General features: G+C 45.0%; 1 protein-coding gene across 2 annotated transcripts in view; it reads left to right on the plus strand.

The window, feature by feature from the left end:
* Positions 1 to 20,351, plus strand: part of ASCC3 (activating signal cointegrator 1 complex subunit 3) — a 2,962,611-nt gene that overhangs the window by 898,629 nt on the left and 2,043,631 nt on the right. For both annotated transcript variants that reach the window (XM_069606524.1, XM_069606525.1), the window contains exons 10-11: positions 12,840 to 13,040; positions 13,494 to 13,634. In XM_069606524.1, the coding sequence (XP_069462625.1) occupies positions 12,840 to 13,040; positions 13,494 to 13,634 (342 nt within the window). The remainder of the gene's footprint in view (positions 1 to 12,839; positions 13,041 to 13,493; positions 13,635 to 20,351) is intronic.

The raw sequence follows: 20,351 nt of genomic DNA on the forward strand, positions 1-20,351 counted from the left end.
GGAAAGTATGTTGAAAAGCCCAATTCTGGCCCTGGGTGCCTGGTTTTGTTTGTGATGATAAATCTGTCAATTTATGACCTTTTAGAAAATATTTAAGTTCAGTTAACTCCACCTGCTATACCGCGATAACCATGATATACCGTCATTTGGAAAGAAGGTTATCGTACCGTCATAAAACGAATACCGTGACACCCCTACTGCCCACCACCTTGGTCAGTAGACCCGGCTGCAAGCCCTACAGCTTCTCCAACACATGGAGGCACCACAGGCATTGACCCACCCGAACACCCGCTCTCCCTCTCCTTTACTCACCCCTCTACACATACCTCACCCCACCAGGTCGGCACTAGGCACCACTGCACACATGCTCACTCCTGCACTTGTAGCACACTGGAAGCCCCCACTGCACCTAGCATACACCAGCAAAGAGCATGAGCTGCTGCCCTATGCAAATCAGGCACTGCGCACCACAAGGCCAAGACCACCAAAGGGGCCTCTCACCACTGCAGGCCACCCACACTGCACAATAGGAGTGACTTCCGTCAGCTACACCACATAGCACACCCCGCCATGGGATCATCCCCCAGCAAACCAGCTCCCTATCACCCCATACCCTCCAAGCACACCATGAAACTACCAACACTAGGCAGCATCCACGCAGTGCATGCATCAACTGCCCCGCTGTATGTTCTACAACTCCTTTTGACCTCTAGATCCCCCCCACCATCAACAGCACGACGCAATGCTTAACTACCAGGTGCGGTTCTACCGGACCCCACCACAAACCACCAAACTATCCAAGGATGCCCAGGACACACCTGTGCCCCCCCCCCCCCCCACCGTTGACCCGAATGATGCCCAGGACTCACCTTTGCCCCTCACCCTTGCCCCAATGATGCCCAGGACTCACATTAGCCCCCCACCCTTCACCCCAAGGCACCCGCCCTCCATTGCGCACTACTCAACATCAGGTCCCTGGTGGCACATGCACACGCACATTACATTGTCGATTTGATCACAGCAAAGAACCTTACTTGCGCTATCTCAAACTTGGCTCACACCATCCTCTGGACCGTCACTATCCACAGTCGTCCTGAGCGGATATGCCCTTCTTCATGCCAACAGTACCTTGAAAAAAAGGGGGGGGTAGCCCCTATCTACGAAGACACACTTCTCCTCTACCTCCTCAGTGTCAACCAACTTCCCAACTGGAAATCCATCTCGGCCAAGATAAAACGTACGCCTAACAACTCTATAACCTTCCATCTCATCTACCGACCTCCGCTTCTTTTGAAGACAACCTCCTCTAACTTGCTGCTACTAACCTGAAGCCCACCTCTCAAGTCCTTATTCTAGGCAACCTCCACTTGGGATACAATGGCACTTTAGACACAAAGGCTTTTACTGTGGCCAGCACCACAGCGGCCCTAGACTTCACACGACGAGTCAACGACCCTACCCACGTCCATGGCCGCACGCTACACTGGATCCTCAATCACAATAGTAATGCAGTCGTCCTTCCAACCTCCAATGCCCATGGTCCAACCATAACACCATCACCTTCACGATCCCACTCCCCCCCTCGCCCCCAGCCCTCACAAACCAGCAAGCATTCAAACCATGTCCACCACTATCTGGGCACGTAACCTCACCAGTGCCAGCATGACCACACTCCTAAGTCACCCTATATCTCCCACCAAGGACACTGCCTCGCTGGTAGATCACTGCAACAATCTGATTAGTGAGACCCTTGACCTCCTGGCCCTCCTCAAAGCCTGGAAACTCAAAAACCCCAATCACTCTAACACCTGGTTTACCCCAAAGATAGATTAAAGACACCCGTGGCAGTAAAAGAGCAGCCTGGCACAAAGACCCAACCACCTTGAATAAAGAGCGATTCGCTAAAGCCTCCCGCCACTACAGACAGGCCACCCATGCCGCTAAATCAGTCTCTTAGAACAATAGGATCTCCAATTCATCCTCCAGCTCCTGAGTTATTTGTCATCCTCCATGAGCTGGAATCCCCCACAGCATTCCCCCAACCCCCGCCACCATACTCAGACAACTCATGGTGTGAAACTGTCCAACACACCCTCACTAACAAAATTACACGTCTACAGTAGAAGATTGCTTCCAAACAAACCAGTATCTTGGCAACAACACTTCTCACCTCGCTCCAGAAAGAACCTAAAATCTTCCCTCCATTCAGGTTCCAACCCATCAGTATCCCCACTCTTGGCAACATCATCAAAGGCCTTAGACCCTCCAGATGTAAAGGCAACACGTGCCCGGCTGCATCCTAAAGTACTGCGCTGACCCACTACTTCAACTTATCGCAGCCATCATCAACTATTTGCCTCATGCTCTGTCGCCCCTGCCCTTAAAGAATTAAAAATCGTTAACAGACCTGCCTGCTTGCAAATCCAGGAATACCTAATTTTCAACCAAATCCTGGACACTCAGCAAACAGAGTTCAGCAACCCAAAGCACGGTACTTAGACTGCCCTACTGGATTTCAAGAACCAGCTAGAGACATTTATCGACCAGGAAAACCTTGCTCTTCGCCTTCTCCTTGACCTTTCTGCACCCTTTGACCTGGTCGACCACCAAACACTCTGCCACCACCTCACAGTCGCACCACACTTTTCGGCGGACGCAGCCAACTGTGTCGCCTCATTCCTAGCCGACAGAACCTCCTGTGTATTTGCTGGTGAAACTGCTGCGCACCCTACACTCCCAACACTTGTGGAATACTGTGGAGTACCCCAAGGCTCCTTCGTCTCACTAACCTTCTATAACAAATGCACCAAACCCCTCTTTGACCTCCTTGACTCGCTAGACATATCATACACCAACTACTTCGACAACATACAGATCTTGGTCCCTCTCATAGGCAACCACGCACAGGACACGCTTAGGGTTGACTCGATCTACAAAACCATCCATACCTGGATGGCCACACACCGCCTCTGCATGAACGACGAAACTGCACCAGGCGTACAAGTCTTTCACCATTGACGGCCACATCATCCCCGTCGCCACGCTGTAAAAACCCTTGGTGTTTACCTGGGCGCCTTGCTCAATATGATACACCTGGATAATCACCTTGCCTCCACCTCAGCATATGCCACAAAGTTCATCACCGCTGGCAGACCTTTTTTGTCCAACGAAAATTGTCTCAAAGTTGCTTGAGCCCTCATTTGCTCAAAACATGACTAGTGCAACTCACTGCTCAGTGGAACCTCCACCAAGAACCTTAACAAGCTCCAAACATTACAAAATAATGCTCTGCGAGCGGCCCTTGACCTTGTCAAACGTAACCACATCACAGAGGCAAGACAATCCGCCCATTTGTCCCGGTAAAGGAAAACATTTACTTCAAGATTCTTTCCCTCACACATCAGTGCCTATCCAACAACGCTCCATTCTACCTGACAAACAAACTCAAGACACTTTCCAGGAAGGCCTTGAAGATCGACGATTCAAATATTGTCTCTTTACCCCGATATTCAACCACATGAGAGCAAGAGGTTGCAGCTTCCCAGTTCGCGCTGCTACCGTCTGGAACAAGCTCGCTTCTCACTTGCGAAATGAACCATCGTACACAATTTTCGTAAAGAAGCTTAAGACGTGCCTTTTCAACTAGCTCCCCCGCTTTGGTCCTCTTCTCTCCCGCCCATGCTCCTATGTTCCTATTCTCTGCCTGACTGCAACCGGCGCCCAGATGCCCATGGGATTGGTGTGCTTATATAAATGCAAACATACATAAGTGAATAAGGAAGGGAGTGAGAACTGTAGGTAAGGTAGAAAGGGATGAATGACGGGTTTAAGTTTTCATTTAGTAATAGGTGAGGCAAGTGGTGAGGAGCGATCAAAGCTTGGAAAGGACATTGTGGTTGAAACAGTGGAGTGATCAGATAGAGATGGTGTGACAGTAGTATTGTGGCCGAGAAAGGGTAAGGATAGAGTGGAGATCGTGGTCACAAAGAAAATAATAAAGTTAAGGTTTCTAAGAAGTGGTTGGCGATGGATGATTTAAGTCATGTAAAAGAATGAGAGGCTGTTTAGTGGAAAGAGAATCAAGGAGTTGCCCAACTTCATCTAAGAATGGGCCAGTGTGACCAGGAAGGTGATAGATAAAATTATGTGAACCGATTGTGGTAGGAGAGGAAGTGGCTTTGGGGATTTGTGAGGCCATTAGCCGGGAAGAGAGTAGGTGTCTGTCACCGCCGCCAGTTAGATGAGGAGAGTGAGTGAAGGATTATTTGAAGTCACGCAGGGCTTCGGCAGTGGCAGATGGAGAAATCCAGGTTTAAGTGTTAGCAAGGAAATCTAGGGGAGGAGGGCTGGCATTCGTTTAGCTCAATTGTGACAGGTAGCCATATTCTGCTTTTAGCCTTACTGCGTTGGGTGCCCATATTCCGATTTTAGCCCTATTGGGTCAGTTAACCACAATCAGCTTTTAGCCTAATTGTGACAGGTACCCATATTCTGCTTTCAGCCTAATTGTGTCAAGTGGCCATGTTCTACTTGTGGCGTATGTTATGTTATATGTAAGTATAGAGTGCGCGTATGCCCGAAGGCCTCATGGCGTTAGACTGGCAAACACAACTGACTGAAGACCTAGAACAGGAAGGTTTTAAGAGAACGACGAATGGCCAAGTGATCAGAGATAGCTCGCATAGAATAGGGGGGAGCGTTCCACACTTTAGCCACGACAACTGAAAAGGTGCACCCACCCACACGAGAGAGTCTGAACCGGGGAACATGGACCAGAAAAGCAGACTGGGAACGGAGAAGGCGAGATGGAACATAAGGAGGGAACTTTACCTGAAGGTATTCCACCCCCACTTTATGAAAAGCACGATGGACGATGCATAAGGACTTAAAAAGAACACGCTTCTCAAAAGGAAGCCAATGAAGCTGTCGAAGTAGAGGGGACATATGCGCCCCAGAGAAGGATGGTGAATGGACCTAGCAGCAGCATTCTGGAGGAGCTGAAGACTGTTAGTCAGATAGCACGGTTGACCAAGGTAAAGCGAGTTACAGAAATCAACTGCGCTAAGTACAAGAGCAGCCACAACTGGAGCCTGAAGTTGAGCTGGGATGAAAGGGAGAACGTTCCGCAAGATTATTAATTTGAAGGGGCTAGCACTGCAAACGGACACAACCTGATCCTCCATGGATAAGGATTAAGCAATTTTTACACCCAGATTTCTTACCGATTGGGCAAGCATGGGAAAGGGGCCCATGGAGCTAGGCCAGAACTCAGCGTCCAGAAAGAGAGGGGGTTGGAGGTACTGACAACCAAAACCTGTTTTGTCGCTGTTATGTTTAAGCCAGCTCACCACCATCCAGGAACTCAGGTCATCAAAGCAACACCTAAGTTGAGCCGCAGTATTTGGCTGACTGAGATCAAGACGAACCAGAATCTGTGTGTCACCAGCATAGGTGTAGCACCTGAAACCATGGGACTGACTAAGACAGAGAAGTGGCCTAATGTAAATATTGAATAGTGTCAGTGACATAGCAGATCCCTGTGGGACACTGCAAGATAACAAAACCGGTTTTGAACAGAGGGGGTGAGGGGGATGTGGAGAGAAGGACTGAGAGCGATCGGCCAGAAAGGCAGAGAACCAGGCCAGAACTTGGCCAGACACGCCAGCCACCGATAGCTGAGAGATCAGGGTGGTATGGTCAACCGTGTCGAACGCAGCAGATAGATCTAACAATATCACTGCGCCGACGTCACCCTGATCGACTAGGCGGGCGAGATCATCCATCACAGAAGTGAGGACTGATTCCGTACCCATCCCAGGCCGAAAGCCTGACTGAAAGGAATAAAAAAAACAGAAGACTCCAAAAAAGAGGACAGCAAAGGTTCGACAAGAGATTCCATCAACTTCATAAGAAAAGGAAGAAGTGTGATGGGACGGAAATTGGAAAGCACAGAGGGTTCCGGAGAAGGCTTCTTGAGCAAGGGAATCATGAGTGCATGTTTCAAGACATTAGGAATGCAACCATCACGATGGCGTAATTGTGCCAGGTGGCCATATTCTACTTTTAGCCTAACTGTGTCTGGTGGCTACATTCCACTTTTAACCTAATTGTGACAGATAGCCATAATCTGCTTTTATCCTTGCTGTATCATGTAGCCATATTTTGCTACCAGCCTAATTGTGTCAGGTGGCCATATTCAGCTAAGCCCTATAGTAAGTCACTATATTTACTGTGCTGCACCCGATAGTTAGCCACTGTGTCTGAACCACCCTGCCCGCAGCCAACCTCTGCATCCTACTCAGTTAACAAGTGCTGAACTGTACTACACCCTATAGCCAGCCTCTAAGTCCCCCCCACCCAAGTTAGCCTCAGTTAACGGGTGCTATATTGTGCTAAACCCAATAGCCAGCACACAGTCACCTAGCCACAAGGCTGAATTGTGCTGCGCCCTTCAATAACCACAGCACTACACACCCGGACCAACCCAATCCCTAAATGACACCAAGACCGCACATAGCCATAAAGGAAAACTGGGAAACAACTGTACCACGAGGGCTCACGCCCCTGGTTCCTCAACCTACAGTTAATCAATACAAGTGACAACTAACAACAAACTTCCACCTCATCCACAAATTAACTACAAAAGTGAAGACAGACTTCTAGGGACTGCAACCCAACCAAGAGGACTCTGGCTCCAATAAATCCAACCCACAATTCAAAAAAACACCACGCCATGCCCTACAACAAGCAAGACGAAGGCGCAAGAGGGGAAAACAAAAACAGGCAGAACATTTTAACCCCACAGGAAGGAGCCCATCATCAAGAACTCACAACTCCTAAACACCCAGTGAAGACACTGCCAAACGGACAAGGGATACAGACCAAGAAAAGAGCTAACATGGATTATATCTCGCTACCTCTCCACATACGACTCCTTTGCAAGAGATAACGGGCAAGCGGCAGCAAACCCACATGCAAAAACCAAAATAAATGCTGACTCCGTCAGGACGCCGAACCCAGCACTCCGAAAAACAAACCATCCCAAACCGGGGAGAACTGGAGATAATACACCAACAAGAATCAGGGACAAGCTTGAGTCCATTACCTTCAACACACCTTAAATTAACAAAGACTGGAACAAAGGGCCATCACCCAAACAACCCACCAACCGGCATGAACCAAAACCAAGCAACCCTGCCATCAACCTAATCAGACTACTTGACGAAGAGATGGACCACCCAAGAACCACTCCTCCTAGCCAGCACAAACAGGGGAGAACAGCCAGCAATGTAAATGTGACTTAACACCACACCCACTCAGACAGATGACAAAAGAACAAACAGCCCACAAGGGAAAATAGACAAACTACGCTGCAGCCTGCTCAATGTTGGATCCATGGCAAAACAGTCAACAGAAATCCACAACCTCCTAAGCAATGGAGGCACAGATGCGCTCTTTCTTACAGAAACATGGATATCGGACAACTACAAGTCCAATGTGCACAAAGCCATACCGAACAACTTCAAATTAATACATGCCATCAGAGAAAACTAAAGAGGAGGCGGAGTCCAATGGTGCACAAAGAACCCATCCGCGCCACTACCCTCAACCGATATCAAAAACGGTGAATCCATCCTCCTCAAGATTGAACTCAATGAACTAAGCCTACATAGTGTTCCTCCAGATCTACAAACTGCCATCCTACAACCCAAACTTTGCGAAAAATCTAGCAGACTCCATCGCCATACTGTTTACCTACCATGACCACTTAGTCATACTGGAAGATTTCAACATCTGGTTTGAAAAAGAAAACAAAACCTCAGCTAATTCACTCTGCGCACTCCTGGAGACACCATACTTCAAGCAAATAGTCAACCGATCCACCCACAGCGCACACACACCCTGGACGTAGTCTTCTGCAGAGAAGAACTCTGCGCATCCACCCCACCAACAGGAATGGTATGGATTGACCATTACCTGGTCCCATTCTACATCACACTCCAAACTTGCATGCCGACCGGAAAGGCAATACTACATGCCACCAGGAAAATGAACTGGAGGAGCCTAGACCTGGAGTCCTTAACAGATCTGCTAAAATCAACGCAACCAAACACCACAGAGCTAAACGAAATGACCCCAGACTTAGCCGAAAACACACTCAGCCCTGGATCACTGAAGCTTTTGACTGCCTACCCCTAGTAAAATCTTTCAGAGCCACACCAAAAAAACTGGCAAATGACATGGTTCACAGAAGAGCTGAAAGAACTAAAAAAAAACAACTGCAAAATGGAAAACATATGGAGGGAACAGTACAACCGACCAGACAAAATAAAATATCAAAGATCCGGATACAAATCAACAGTACTCAAAACAAAAAAGGAAATACTACGCTACAAGAATTGAAGCGGCAACCAACGCACAAAAAGAACTCTTCAAAATCATTAAAGAGATGAAAAACCCTTCATCCTGCAACAAAGACGTCATCCCTACACAAGCACAAGACATCACCAACCACCTAAGATCAAAAATAGAAACAATCCAACAGACCAACACAAACCATGCCAACAAAAACTCAACCACTGAAGCACAGATAACGGACGAAACACAGACTACAGCAAGACTCAGCTGCTTTGATCTAATAACCAAAGATATTTCTTCCGGACCTCAACCTCGCAGGATCTCCAAGTGACCCCTGCCCACCGAACATCTACAAAGAAATCCTCAACCCACAAAACCCCAGCGTCTCACTTCCGGCACCCCATGAACCTGTCGCTAATCACAGGAATAGTACTAAACGCCTTCAAATCAGCTTGCATCAAACCTCTGATAAAAAAGGAAACAGAAAGTACAGAAGAGCCAAGAAATTACAGCCCAATATCCAACTTGCCCTACCCAATGAAGATCCTGGAGAACCATATATACAAAATCCTACTTAAATACGTTTAAACAAACTGAATCCTCAACCAATTTGAAGTCGGCTTCAGACCAATAAGAGGAACATAATCAGTACTCCTTTCCATATGGGATGACTTTAAAATAAATGCAGACAACGGCACCCACTCAGCCCTCCTACTACTGGACATCTCTGCAGCATTCGACACAATTAGCCACGCTACACTAATAGAAAGACGGATGGAATGTGGCATAAAAGCATCAGCCCTAAATTAGCTTACCTCCTTCCTCACAAATCGAACTGAAAGAACCTGCCTACCATCTTTCACCTCAAACACCCAAAATATTCCCTGCGGAGTACCAGAAGTATCCAGCCTCTACCCCCTACTCTTCAACATCTAGATGTCCCCCTTGATGAAAATCATTCGAACCCACGGACTGACCGCCTCCAACTACACAGATGACACACAACTGATTGTGAAGATAAGCAAGACCCAAGAGCCAAACAGCCTCAACTATTGTCTCACAGACATCTACTACTGGATGACAAGGAATAGCCTCAAATTGAACGCGGCCAAAATGGAAATAATGGTCTTATCCCCAGAAAGCAACACAACCAACTCACAACTGGACTGGCCCCCAGGCATGGGAACCCAACCAGAAACTTCTAATGTGGTAAACAAACTAGGAATCCTCATGGACAACTGAATATTCCTGGAACCTCGTCAACGCAATCACAAAAAAGTGTTTCTCCTCAGGCTGCTTAAGGGGTTGCCCCCATACCTCTCTTTTCCACACAGAACCCTTGCAATCATATCCCTGATATTAACAAGAATCAACCACGCCAACAGGTTCTACCTAGGGATGCCTGAAAGACTAAAAAAAAAAAGGAAACCAACAGAATAGATCACATCACTCCAGCTCTGAGAAGCCTACACTGGCTACCAGTAAAACAACGCATTAAATTCAAGTCCCTCTGCATTACCCATAAACCCTTACAGACAAGGAGCCGAATTCCTCCAGGCCAAGATCAGCAGCTACCAGCTAAGAAGGGACCCAAGATCAAGCAACGACCTGCATGCAAATAGACTAAAACAATACGAAATGAGGACATATAGAGGAACTTCATTCTCCCACTTAATCGCTAACCTGTGGAACACAATGGCCAAGGAAATTAGAACCACAAAAGACCCACCTCACCTTCAGGAAACGACTAAAAACATTGTTTTTCAACTGCCAATGATCGGCACAAAGAGATAACGGCAGCTAAAGCACCTAGGACCGAAAGAAACTCACTAAGTGACAATGTACCAGATAAAGGACAATAGCGGTTGAAGCAAGGAGGACCAAAATACCCCCCCGCGCCCTTCCCCTACCTCTTCCCGAGTCATGCGCCACAGCTAGAGAGATCGACTAAGAGCAGCCTCCCTCACATCAGACCGATTCAGGAAAAGACCTCCCACCTGGTCCATTTATGCATTCACGAAAGACCAGCCATAATAACGCATTCAGTTGAAGCTTTAGACCAACTATGTGTCGCCCCAGATAGCCAGGGTAGCTCAGTTGCACATCACTTCCTCAAAATGTACAGACACCAGCCAGCCACTCTCACAACAATTCAGAGTAATCCCTGCTTAGTAACTAGAAACATACAAGGTGTAAGAGGAACCAGTGGGAGAAGTTAACCTTTATGGCGGGGCCAGCCAACAAGCCACATCCAGGAGTGTTGGAGAGTACCATTGAGCAGCAACCGGATCTGCGCTGAAGACATACTTCTGAGGTACTGTCGAGATTAACCACTGCACTAACCAATCCTCCCTACTCCTGCTCCTCCAACATAACCCATGCCACTATGCACGACTATGGGCTAGCCATACTACACATAGACACACCTAGCATCAATTGGCTCTCCCAGTCAAAAAAAGACCTTCAGAGACTCTGGACATAACATATGGACGGAACATACCAGTGCACATATTCCATAAATCTATCCATACCATACACAAATAAACACCAACACAACTCCATCAACATCTAACAAACAGTGACACTGGACCCCCCTTACGGATACAACAAACCAGTGCGCACAATTGTTTCCACCGTAACCTCATATGATCTACACACCCTACATAAACATTAGTACACATCGAGGCACTGAGTCTTACCCTCAAGGTTACAACAAGCCGGGCTGCACAACCAACCCACATGCACAACCAACCCACACGCAAAACAACGCAGACGCCATTTTCTCCTGTTTCTGATCCTATCCTCACTAACACACTCGGCCCTCCTTTCTTGCAGAGCCACCCGAGTGCCTGGAGACTGCCCCTGGGAGTTAGGGGTGCGTGGTATAAATCAATGTAACATGAAACAAAGCCAGTGATACTGGAAGTTCTGTTGCATACATATTGAGTATTCCAGAGTGCAATGTTCAGTTGATTACATAAGGAAGAGTAGAGAAGTGGAATCTCGGAGGAAGAGTGGCGAGGTGGATAGGTATGAGGAGATGTGATTTGCTCGTCAGCGTTGTTAGAAGTAGGTCTTTCCTGTACTCTCCGCACTGTAGAATGCATGTTTTGTACACATCTCAAAGTGTTACTTGAGCTCAGACAATTGATCCCTACTGGGAAAGGGAGCACATTTAACAGGGTGGGAACTTGTAGAGCATGAGACACATCATTGCCCACATTCCCACGAGAACTAACATAAAAAATCCATAGGTCTTTTTTTAAAATTAAAAAGCAAACAAAGTACAGGTGCTACAAGGTTTAGAAAATTGGACAGACACTTGGAAGAATCAAAATAGGCATAATCAAACCTCAGTAGACTAACAGTTTAACAAAACTTAATCTGCCAGCCTATTCCTTAGTGTACTTTTTTAACAAAGTTTAAATGTATGAAATGTAACAAGGTGCATATTGGGAAGTCTGAAAACAATCCGAAAAGGTACAGAGCAAAATGGGGAGGTAGGTTTGTACTTATATATTGGTGAAGCATATCAATTAGAAACACTGTTTGTGGGGTCAGCATTCAGAATGTACTTAGGAACCTGCAGAGGGTCAAAAGAACTGGAAAGGGCCTGAGCACACAGAGGGAAGACCCAACTCACAAGGTTCAGACACATACGCTGAGAGCAGGGTCTGAACTCAGTGTTTGAAAGAACACAACGTTCGGGGAGATCACCCAGGTTTAGCAAGGGCTACACAGGCCAACTCGAATGGAGAGACTGAATGGTTAGAGCAAAAAAGTGGCTGAAAGTATAACAAATGAATGCCTCCCGATCTAATTAAAGGTGACATAAGCATATTTTTATTTGTACATTGCATGCCCCAAAATAAACATTTTAACAAAATGTGTAATTCAAATGTATGATTATTTTAACTTTTTACTATAATTGAATGCGTTTGCTGTTTACGTGGGGTCCTGCAAACCTCGTTTTTAATAAAGAGAGGATCTTAGTACCAAGAACTCATTTTAGCTTTAGCTCACTGAATCCGTTATGTTATGTTTTTCTCGCCACTATTTTTGTTAGTGCAATAAAAACACATCACTTACTTGTAACTTTTCAGCCATACTGGTTAAAAAATGCAACCCTCTGTATCATTAAAAGAGTATATGTTCACAAAAACATAATGTGTCTCTTGTTTAAAAGCGATTTGGGGTATGAATGTGCTCATGTAAAAAATCCAAGCCTTATATCCTCTCAAGGATAATCACTCCAATCCTTTGGAAGGATGAGCTGAATTATGGCAACATCCTCTTTGCATGTGGAAATGTCCCTCACAGTTGATGGCCACTATTAGGAGAATAGCTTTTTGTAGTCTCTGATTTAGTTTGTTTTTTCCAAAGACCATCTTCATGCAGCCTTTCCATTCATTATGCTGCAAAATCCAAGCTTTAGAAATTGACCATGGTCGATCATTGTCTTCATTGTATCTCCTGTGTAGATTGGCCAGCTCGTTTTCAAGGGAGTGAAAAAACTCAACCGCATCCAGTCCATTGTGTTTGAGACCGCCTATAACACAAATGAGAACATGCTGATTTGTGCACCCACTGGGGCTGGGAAGACCAACATTGCCATGCTGACAGTCCTGCATGAGATCCGCCAGAATATTCAGCAAGGAGTCATCAAAAAGGATGCCTTTAAGGTAAGCGATTTCCGGGCGCATTCTTAGTCTTGAACAGATAAGCTCAGGCAAGTTTTATAGTTTCAACTCCAGCAAAAAGAAGTTTTCAAGGATGTTCTTCCTCCTCGAGTCACATAAAGAATGCTGCTTGATTTAGCTCATTACTATGAACGCAATCCTTGTTTGTGCACTGAAAATCGTATTACTAACGTAGAAAGCTATGAAAATGTATTAGCTTTGATGCGGAACCAATTTTCTAAGTGATGAGGCTATATAAACAAAATCCATTGTCCTCTAAGCAGTTGTACGCTAATCCTGCAAAGATAACCACTTTTCATACATCACGATTAAGATTTTTCACCCTAAGTGCCTCGAATCATATTTCACAATAAATTGTGATTTGTATTGGTTGCCATGAGACAAATGACACTGTGGGCCTTGCCCATTTATCACCTGTGTCTCCTTTCGGTGCAGGTTGTGTATGTCGCTCCCATGAAGGCCTTGGCAGCTGAAATGACAAATTATTTCAGCAAGAGATTGGAACCTCTGGGCATCACTGTGAAAGAGCTGACTGGAGATATGCAATTGTCAAAAGGTGAAATTTTACGAACGCAGGTAAGTCTGCTTAAGTTACTTGTAATTGTTGTATTGCCTCTTTGATGCGCGACTCATTTAGCATGATTAAACACATTTTATTTTCACTCACAATCATTAGTGCTGCTGTCGCAAAGTATCTTTCGGCTGTTTGATGGCTTATACCTACTGTGATAGAAAGTTAGCGTTTTGTTTCTGTGTTAAATGCGGCAATTGCCTATTGTGCACAAACCAATGTAGCCCTGAGCTAATCAGTGGCGTGGTCACTTATGTGGGAATAGGTATGTGTATATGTATATTTGAGCATTCACCTAGCTGAGAAGCAACCCTCTGCTTCACGATGAGGGGGGTGGCGGGGGTAGACTAGAGCATGGTTTGGGGTTTGAGATATAGGGAGGAGGGTGGTCATTCTGATGTGCACCGGATTGTTGTTCCATAGTACATGTGTGTAACATGTGTGGGCTTCTTTCTTTATTTTCCCCTGCTTGCATTTTGTGTGCCCAGCCTAGGATGCTCAGGGACCATGTCCCTACTTTATACTCCTAATTAAATTGTATTTAGCTCATGATTTTACTCACTAAACTGGGGCATCTTGCTTTTAGTCTGTGTATGCTTTGTTGTTGGTAGCTTAGTGAAATCGTGTGATGTTTGGTTGAATATGAATATTCACATATATTAGGGGGGATACCAGGAATTGGGTGCACCTCGGTCAGTCCTGGTTAAATATATTACAAAGCAATTACATGGAGAGAGGGTGTGCTAGATCTCATATACAAAGGACCATACAATCCAATACTTCGAAAAGTACTTCAATTAGTAAGAGTAAAAAGGTGTTAAATACTGTCTCGTAAAACTGCAAGTAGTTTATATAATTAACCTGTTAGAAAAACTATATAAGTACCATATTAACAGAAGAAGTGTCAACATAGAATAAACACATTACTAACAAAAAATACAAACAGTGCATATACAAATACATAAAGCATTGCATATGATAGATCTAAGAGTTATTCAATTATTGATTCGTGGTTAAAAATGAGTAGCCTAACAGTTCTACTTTCGGTGAATATTATTTCAACATGTTTCTTTCCTTTGTTTTTGTTTTAATTAATTTTAGGAAATTGTTCAGGGGAATATTCAATGGCAGTTATTCTGTTTATATGGTAGGAGTGCTTGAATGACTCGTGTGAATATCTCCCTTTCTGATTTAATGATCGCCTATTGGGTTATTAATAGTCTGAATAGGTAGGGAAGAAAATACATTTCTTCGTGTTGTCTCTTTTTGGTTGATTTTGCTCGAGTTGTTCATTTAACAAAATGCATCATTTCTTGTACCGGTCTTCAGACTTCTTGTCATGAATGGGTAATCCTGGACTAAGCAGTGTAAGCACCAGTTGTTTGCAATATGTACACCATTTGTGTGTGTAATAATATCCGCTGTGTAAGGGTATAATTCCCCTTTTTTCTTTTTGTGCTCTACGTTTCCCACTTAGTCCATAGTTGTTGAGCCAGTTTCTTTGAATAGTTGGAGGTACAGAGTTCCGTGCTGGGGTTGTCCTTTCCTACAATTGAGCGTAACGCAGCGGGACGGTGGTGTCACCGAACTGAGGTGTTGCTCTCAGATGGTTTTTGGGTGTCTCAAATGGACCGTCATAAAACAGCAACTGGGCGCACCAGAGAAACTTGGGAATCCAGGCAGTGTTTCACCCATCAAAACACCTTTTTAAGGCAAGGAATGTATATGACATGTGACTATCTCACCTTAAAAACCTTCAGTCAAAGTAACATTCCCCACAAATTTGAATATTTACCACATTTGTTTTCTAAAAAGAACAAATAAATAGTGTTATCCTTGCAAAGGGTTAGGGCTACAATGTACTGAAGTTTTACAATGTTCCACTACATGATTTTGACTTTTAGCGAATATTTCCCACTATGTGAGAACATTTCCCAGAAACCAGGTTTGTGGTTTCATGTAGACTTTGCATACCTACTGGAAATCTGGTTGGCCTTGTTTGTCTGGCTTTGGCTTGAGTGATATTGAAGTAAAGTAACAGCGCCTCTGTGGGGCTAGAAAGAATATTTCTAGAGATTTTTGACTAGACCCCATTACTGAGATCCATTCACAACCCCAAGATGCATCGAGCTATACTTTCTTTCAGCTGTGGGGCATCCTAGTTAATTTTATAGTAATAAACTGAAACACATTTGTTAAGTTGCACTAATAAAAACCTATGAAATGAATTGAAAAGAACGTTCTTAAAGGGATGTTATGGCTGCAAGGTAAAATCGGAGAACCAAAGAAATGTTCCAGTTATGGTAAGCTGCAACCATAACTCGTGCCACCTCCATGAACTGCTAGGACTATCATCCAGGACATCAAAGATGACAACACAAATGGCATCATTGATGACATCATATATCCGGGCTTGCAGCCATGGGCAGTGTCCACAATCCATGGGGCCTGTGCTTGAGCCATGCTGCAGGCCTCAATAAGCAAATCAGAAGACATTCGTCCTTGCCGGGGGCCTGGCCCATTCCCCAGGCACAAAAGTTATATCACAATTTGTTGTTCCTACATTTTGACACTGTTGAAAAAACGACACAGGTTAGATTTGCAAAAGCATGCTTTCGGGTCCTTTCTGATGCTCCTCGCGCAAGTTTGCTGCAAATTCGTCCCGCGCTTCGGGCTGTAACTTAGAGCAGAATTTCATTACCAATTCAAGCCTATCCCGATTTCAAAAACGTTACCACATAGCCCTGATGGCCTTGCACACCTTTACCTCATTGCTGGCCCCTAGTGGCTATGGCCAGTGGCTAGTTTATCCGGGGCATGGCCGTAAGTTATATCACAATTTTTTGTGCCCACATTTCGACACTTTTCAAAAAACAAAACATAGGACAGATTTACAAAAGCATGCTTTCGGGGCCTTGCTAATGCTCCTAGCACAAGTTTGCTGCAAATCCATCCAGCACTCCAGGCTGCAGTCGCAAGCAGAATTTTGTTTTCCCATTGAAGCCTATCCCGATTTCGAACATTTTAGTACCCCTCCTACAATTCTGCCCCCTCTTGATAAAATCCCTTCAATCTTTGCACAAACATTAAAAGTCGGGTCGTTAATTGTTTTGCTAACCTTTGTGCAGATTCGTCAAACGGCACCCGAGTTATAAGCAATCCAGAAATTGTGGGAGACCCTGTCTAATTTTGCTCCCTCTTGGGGAAACAACAACAAACTCACGTGGTTCGTTGAACGGCACCAAAGTTATAAGCCATCCAAAAACTCCTCTACAATGACTGGTTAATGTACACATATGCATGGATATCCTCAAGCATTTTCAAGTTTGCAAACATCACAGCAATGTCCCTGAATATCTGAGATGTTTGCGAACAAGATGAAAAAACACCAGATTTTTGGCTTTTTCTGGACACATCCTTTCCTCATCACGCTCACCTCCCCAGAGATTGTTTGTTTTATTTGTTTGACAAGTGTAATGTGTTTTTGAATGTTTCTACCATGGTGAATGCAGACTGAGGGTGCAGTTGGTGAATCCAACATGGCATTCATTTAATAAATTGTGACACCAGATCACTATCTCTCCCAGATAGACATGCCCAAAATCTCGTACCCTGAAACTGAGCTCTTAGAATCCCCGATATCCGAACCTGAGGTCCAAGAGGCAATTAAAAGACTAACTGTAGGCAAATCCCGCGGAGAGGACGGTTATACCGCTGGGTTTTATAAAACCTTCAGCGACCAGCTAACACCATTCTTGACGGAGCTCTTTAACGAGATATTAGAAACAGGGAGAGCCCCCGACTCCTTTACGAAGGCGCTCATAACGGTAATCCAAAAGGAGGGAAGGAACCCCAAACATTGTGGTTCATTCCGCCCAATTTCATTGCTCAATTTAGATGCCAAAATTTACACCAGGGTACTAGCCGCCTGCCTGGAAGTACTGATCCCTCACCTCATACACAATGACCAAGTCGGATTCATATTGGGTAGGCAAGGGGCTGACACCATGCACAAAACTCTCCATCTCATCCACTCATTACCAGAACTACCAGGTGACCCTGCCCTACTGTCAATAGACGCAGAAAAAGCCTTTGATAGAGTGGAGTGGGAATTCCTGAGGGCAGTCCTTCGCAAGGTGGGGATAGGGCCGAGATTTAGGAAAGGAATACGAGCAGTATACACATCCCCAAAGGCATCTATCTCTGTTAATGGGGAATATTCCAGATGGTCTGATATGGGACGTGGTACTAGACAGGGGTGCCCCCTCTCTGCAATACTTTTTGCGCTCTCCCTAGAACCCCTGGCCCAAAAGATACGATCCGACTCCAGAATAGAAGGCATGCGATTGGGAACGAAAGAATATATGATAGCACTCTAAGCTGATGACATAATTTTACACATTACCAACCCCTCTGTATCTGTCCCTCATGCTCTCCAACTATTAGAAGAATATGGCAAACTCTCTGGGTTTAAGGTGAACAAGACTAAATCAATATTGTTCCCTTTGCAAGGAACGAAAGAGGAAAACAAAACCAAGTTCTTGCCCCTAGGCTCAAACACGAACACTCTGCGTTTAAATACTTATGCACCAGATCACTAAAAACCTAACAGAACTACACAAAGCTAACTTCCCTCCCCTCCTCCAGAGCTTCTCGGCCGATCTGAATAGCTGGGACAAACTCACGATCTCGTGGTTAGGGTGGATTAACGCCATTAAAATGGTATGCCTCCCCCGATTCCTGTACCCTTTCCAGATGTTACCTATTGAGATACCAAATGCGTTTTTTGAAGAGGCCAAAAAACGTATGCTTAGGGTTCCTCTGGCAGGGAAAGAAGATGAGGATTGCATACGACACTCTGACGCTTTCCAAAGACAAAGGAGGATTAGGTCTCCTGACCTACGAGCATACTACAAAGCCTCACAACTACGTATCCTTATCCCACACCTACGTGACCACAACCACCTCCAATGGGTCCACATGGACAATCATTACTTCTCGCCGGCCACTGTGTCAGAATGGCTATGGACCCCTCACAAAAGAATACAACGGAAAATTAAGGGCCACCCGATACTGAGTACCATCTGGAACATCTGGCAACCAAGCAAAGCAATGAACAAGATCACCACTTGGCCGTCCCCACTTAGCCACTTATGGTCCCCTGGCATAAACGATCACATACCCGAAGTAGGAAGATTCCAATCCTGGTATGAGGCGGGACTCGAAAGGGTAGGGCAACTCCAGAAGAAGGACAACTTCATAACCCTTCCAGACCTAACTGAAGCCCTAGGGATAGGCCCATTATCCACATTCCAATGCATCCAGATAAAAGGAGTCCTCACAAAATCTGCATCGAAGGAAAAGCTGCAGAGATAACTCACCCCATTCGAACAACTTTTGGATTCTAAGTCTGAAATGAAGGGTTTGATATCTGCAATGTACAAAGAATTTATCGAAGCAGGCACCGGGTCCACGGAACATCTCAGAAGCAGATGGGGGAGAGACTTAGGAGAGGAGGTAAATCCAGAACAATGGGAAATGATGTGCAAAAACGCATCCAAAACATCCTTATCCAGTCAATATAAATCACACGCCATTAAACTCCTACATAGATGGCAATACGACCCACTCAAATTGTCCAAGATGTTTCAGACCTTGAGCCCGAGATGTTGGCGAGAATGTGGAGAAACAGCCGACTATTGGCACATGTGGTGGAGCTGCCCACGCATAAAGGTATTCTTTGAGGAAGTCCTGGCATGGATTAAAGACATAGACGGTATACAAATAGACGTTGATCCACGTTTCGTTCTCTTCGGAATGGAAAAAGACGAGAATGAATGGACTAGACTCGGGGGTCTTGCCCCACACCAGCCTGTGCACTGCTAGTAACAAAATGGAAATCCAAAAAGGTTCCAAGTAAGAAGGAATGGATCAATTTGTTAACCAACATTTACACAATGGAATTGATCACGGCATCCCTACACAACAAAGTGTCGCAATGTGAGATCTTATGGTCAGAAATTCGAGGCAAACACCTCTCAGAGACGACGAACTCCCAACCCGAGGACACTACAGGATCTTAATTAAACCAAGAATCTCAAAAACTCTCAATACAGGACAGTTATGACCCAAGAATCAAGGAAACCTCACAATAGTGAACCGAACATTACCCGCTATGAACATATCAACAGAGAAAGGATGCCGCAATGATGTCTGCCCAACCATGGGTGGGGGTGGGTATGGGGTATGTAATAATGACTGTTACTACTAGAGATCGGAAACGAACACAAGGATGATCAATTGTATAATGAGACTCTAATTTTGTTCTTTTGATGTAACCATATGCTAACAGTGTTGTAACAAGTGAAATGCTCAAATCTTTTGTTAATCTTTTGTTTTTCTTTGTATTTTTTGTTTTAAAATCAATAAAACCAAATTAAAAAAAATAATAATTGTGACACGCCTCATGTTTCTCAGGTTCCCAATCCGCAACTGCGTATGATGTCCGCGAATGTTACGCGGCTCCCTGTTTACTCCGTGGACCGAACTGAGATATCACTAATTTTCTTTACCTACTTTTTGGGCATTTAAAATAAATCTACTCGACTGATTTTGCAAACGCATGCGTTCCAGACCAGACCGCTGCTCCTCGTGCAAGTTTGGTGCAAATCCGTGCAGCGTTTTCTGCTGTTGCCGCTAGCAAATATTTTTTGTATTCATGT

The sequence above is a fragment of the Ambystoma mexicanum genome, chromosome 4p (genome assembly GCF_040938575.1).
Source record: "Ambystoma mexicanum isolate Mex_15411 chromosome 4p, UKY_AmexF1_1, whole genome shotgun sequence".
Taxonomy (NCBI): Eukaryota; Metazoa; Chordata; class Amphibia; order Caudata; family Ambystomatidae; genus Ambystoma; species Ambystoma mexicanum.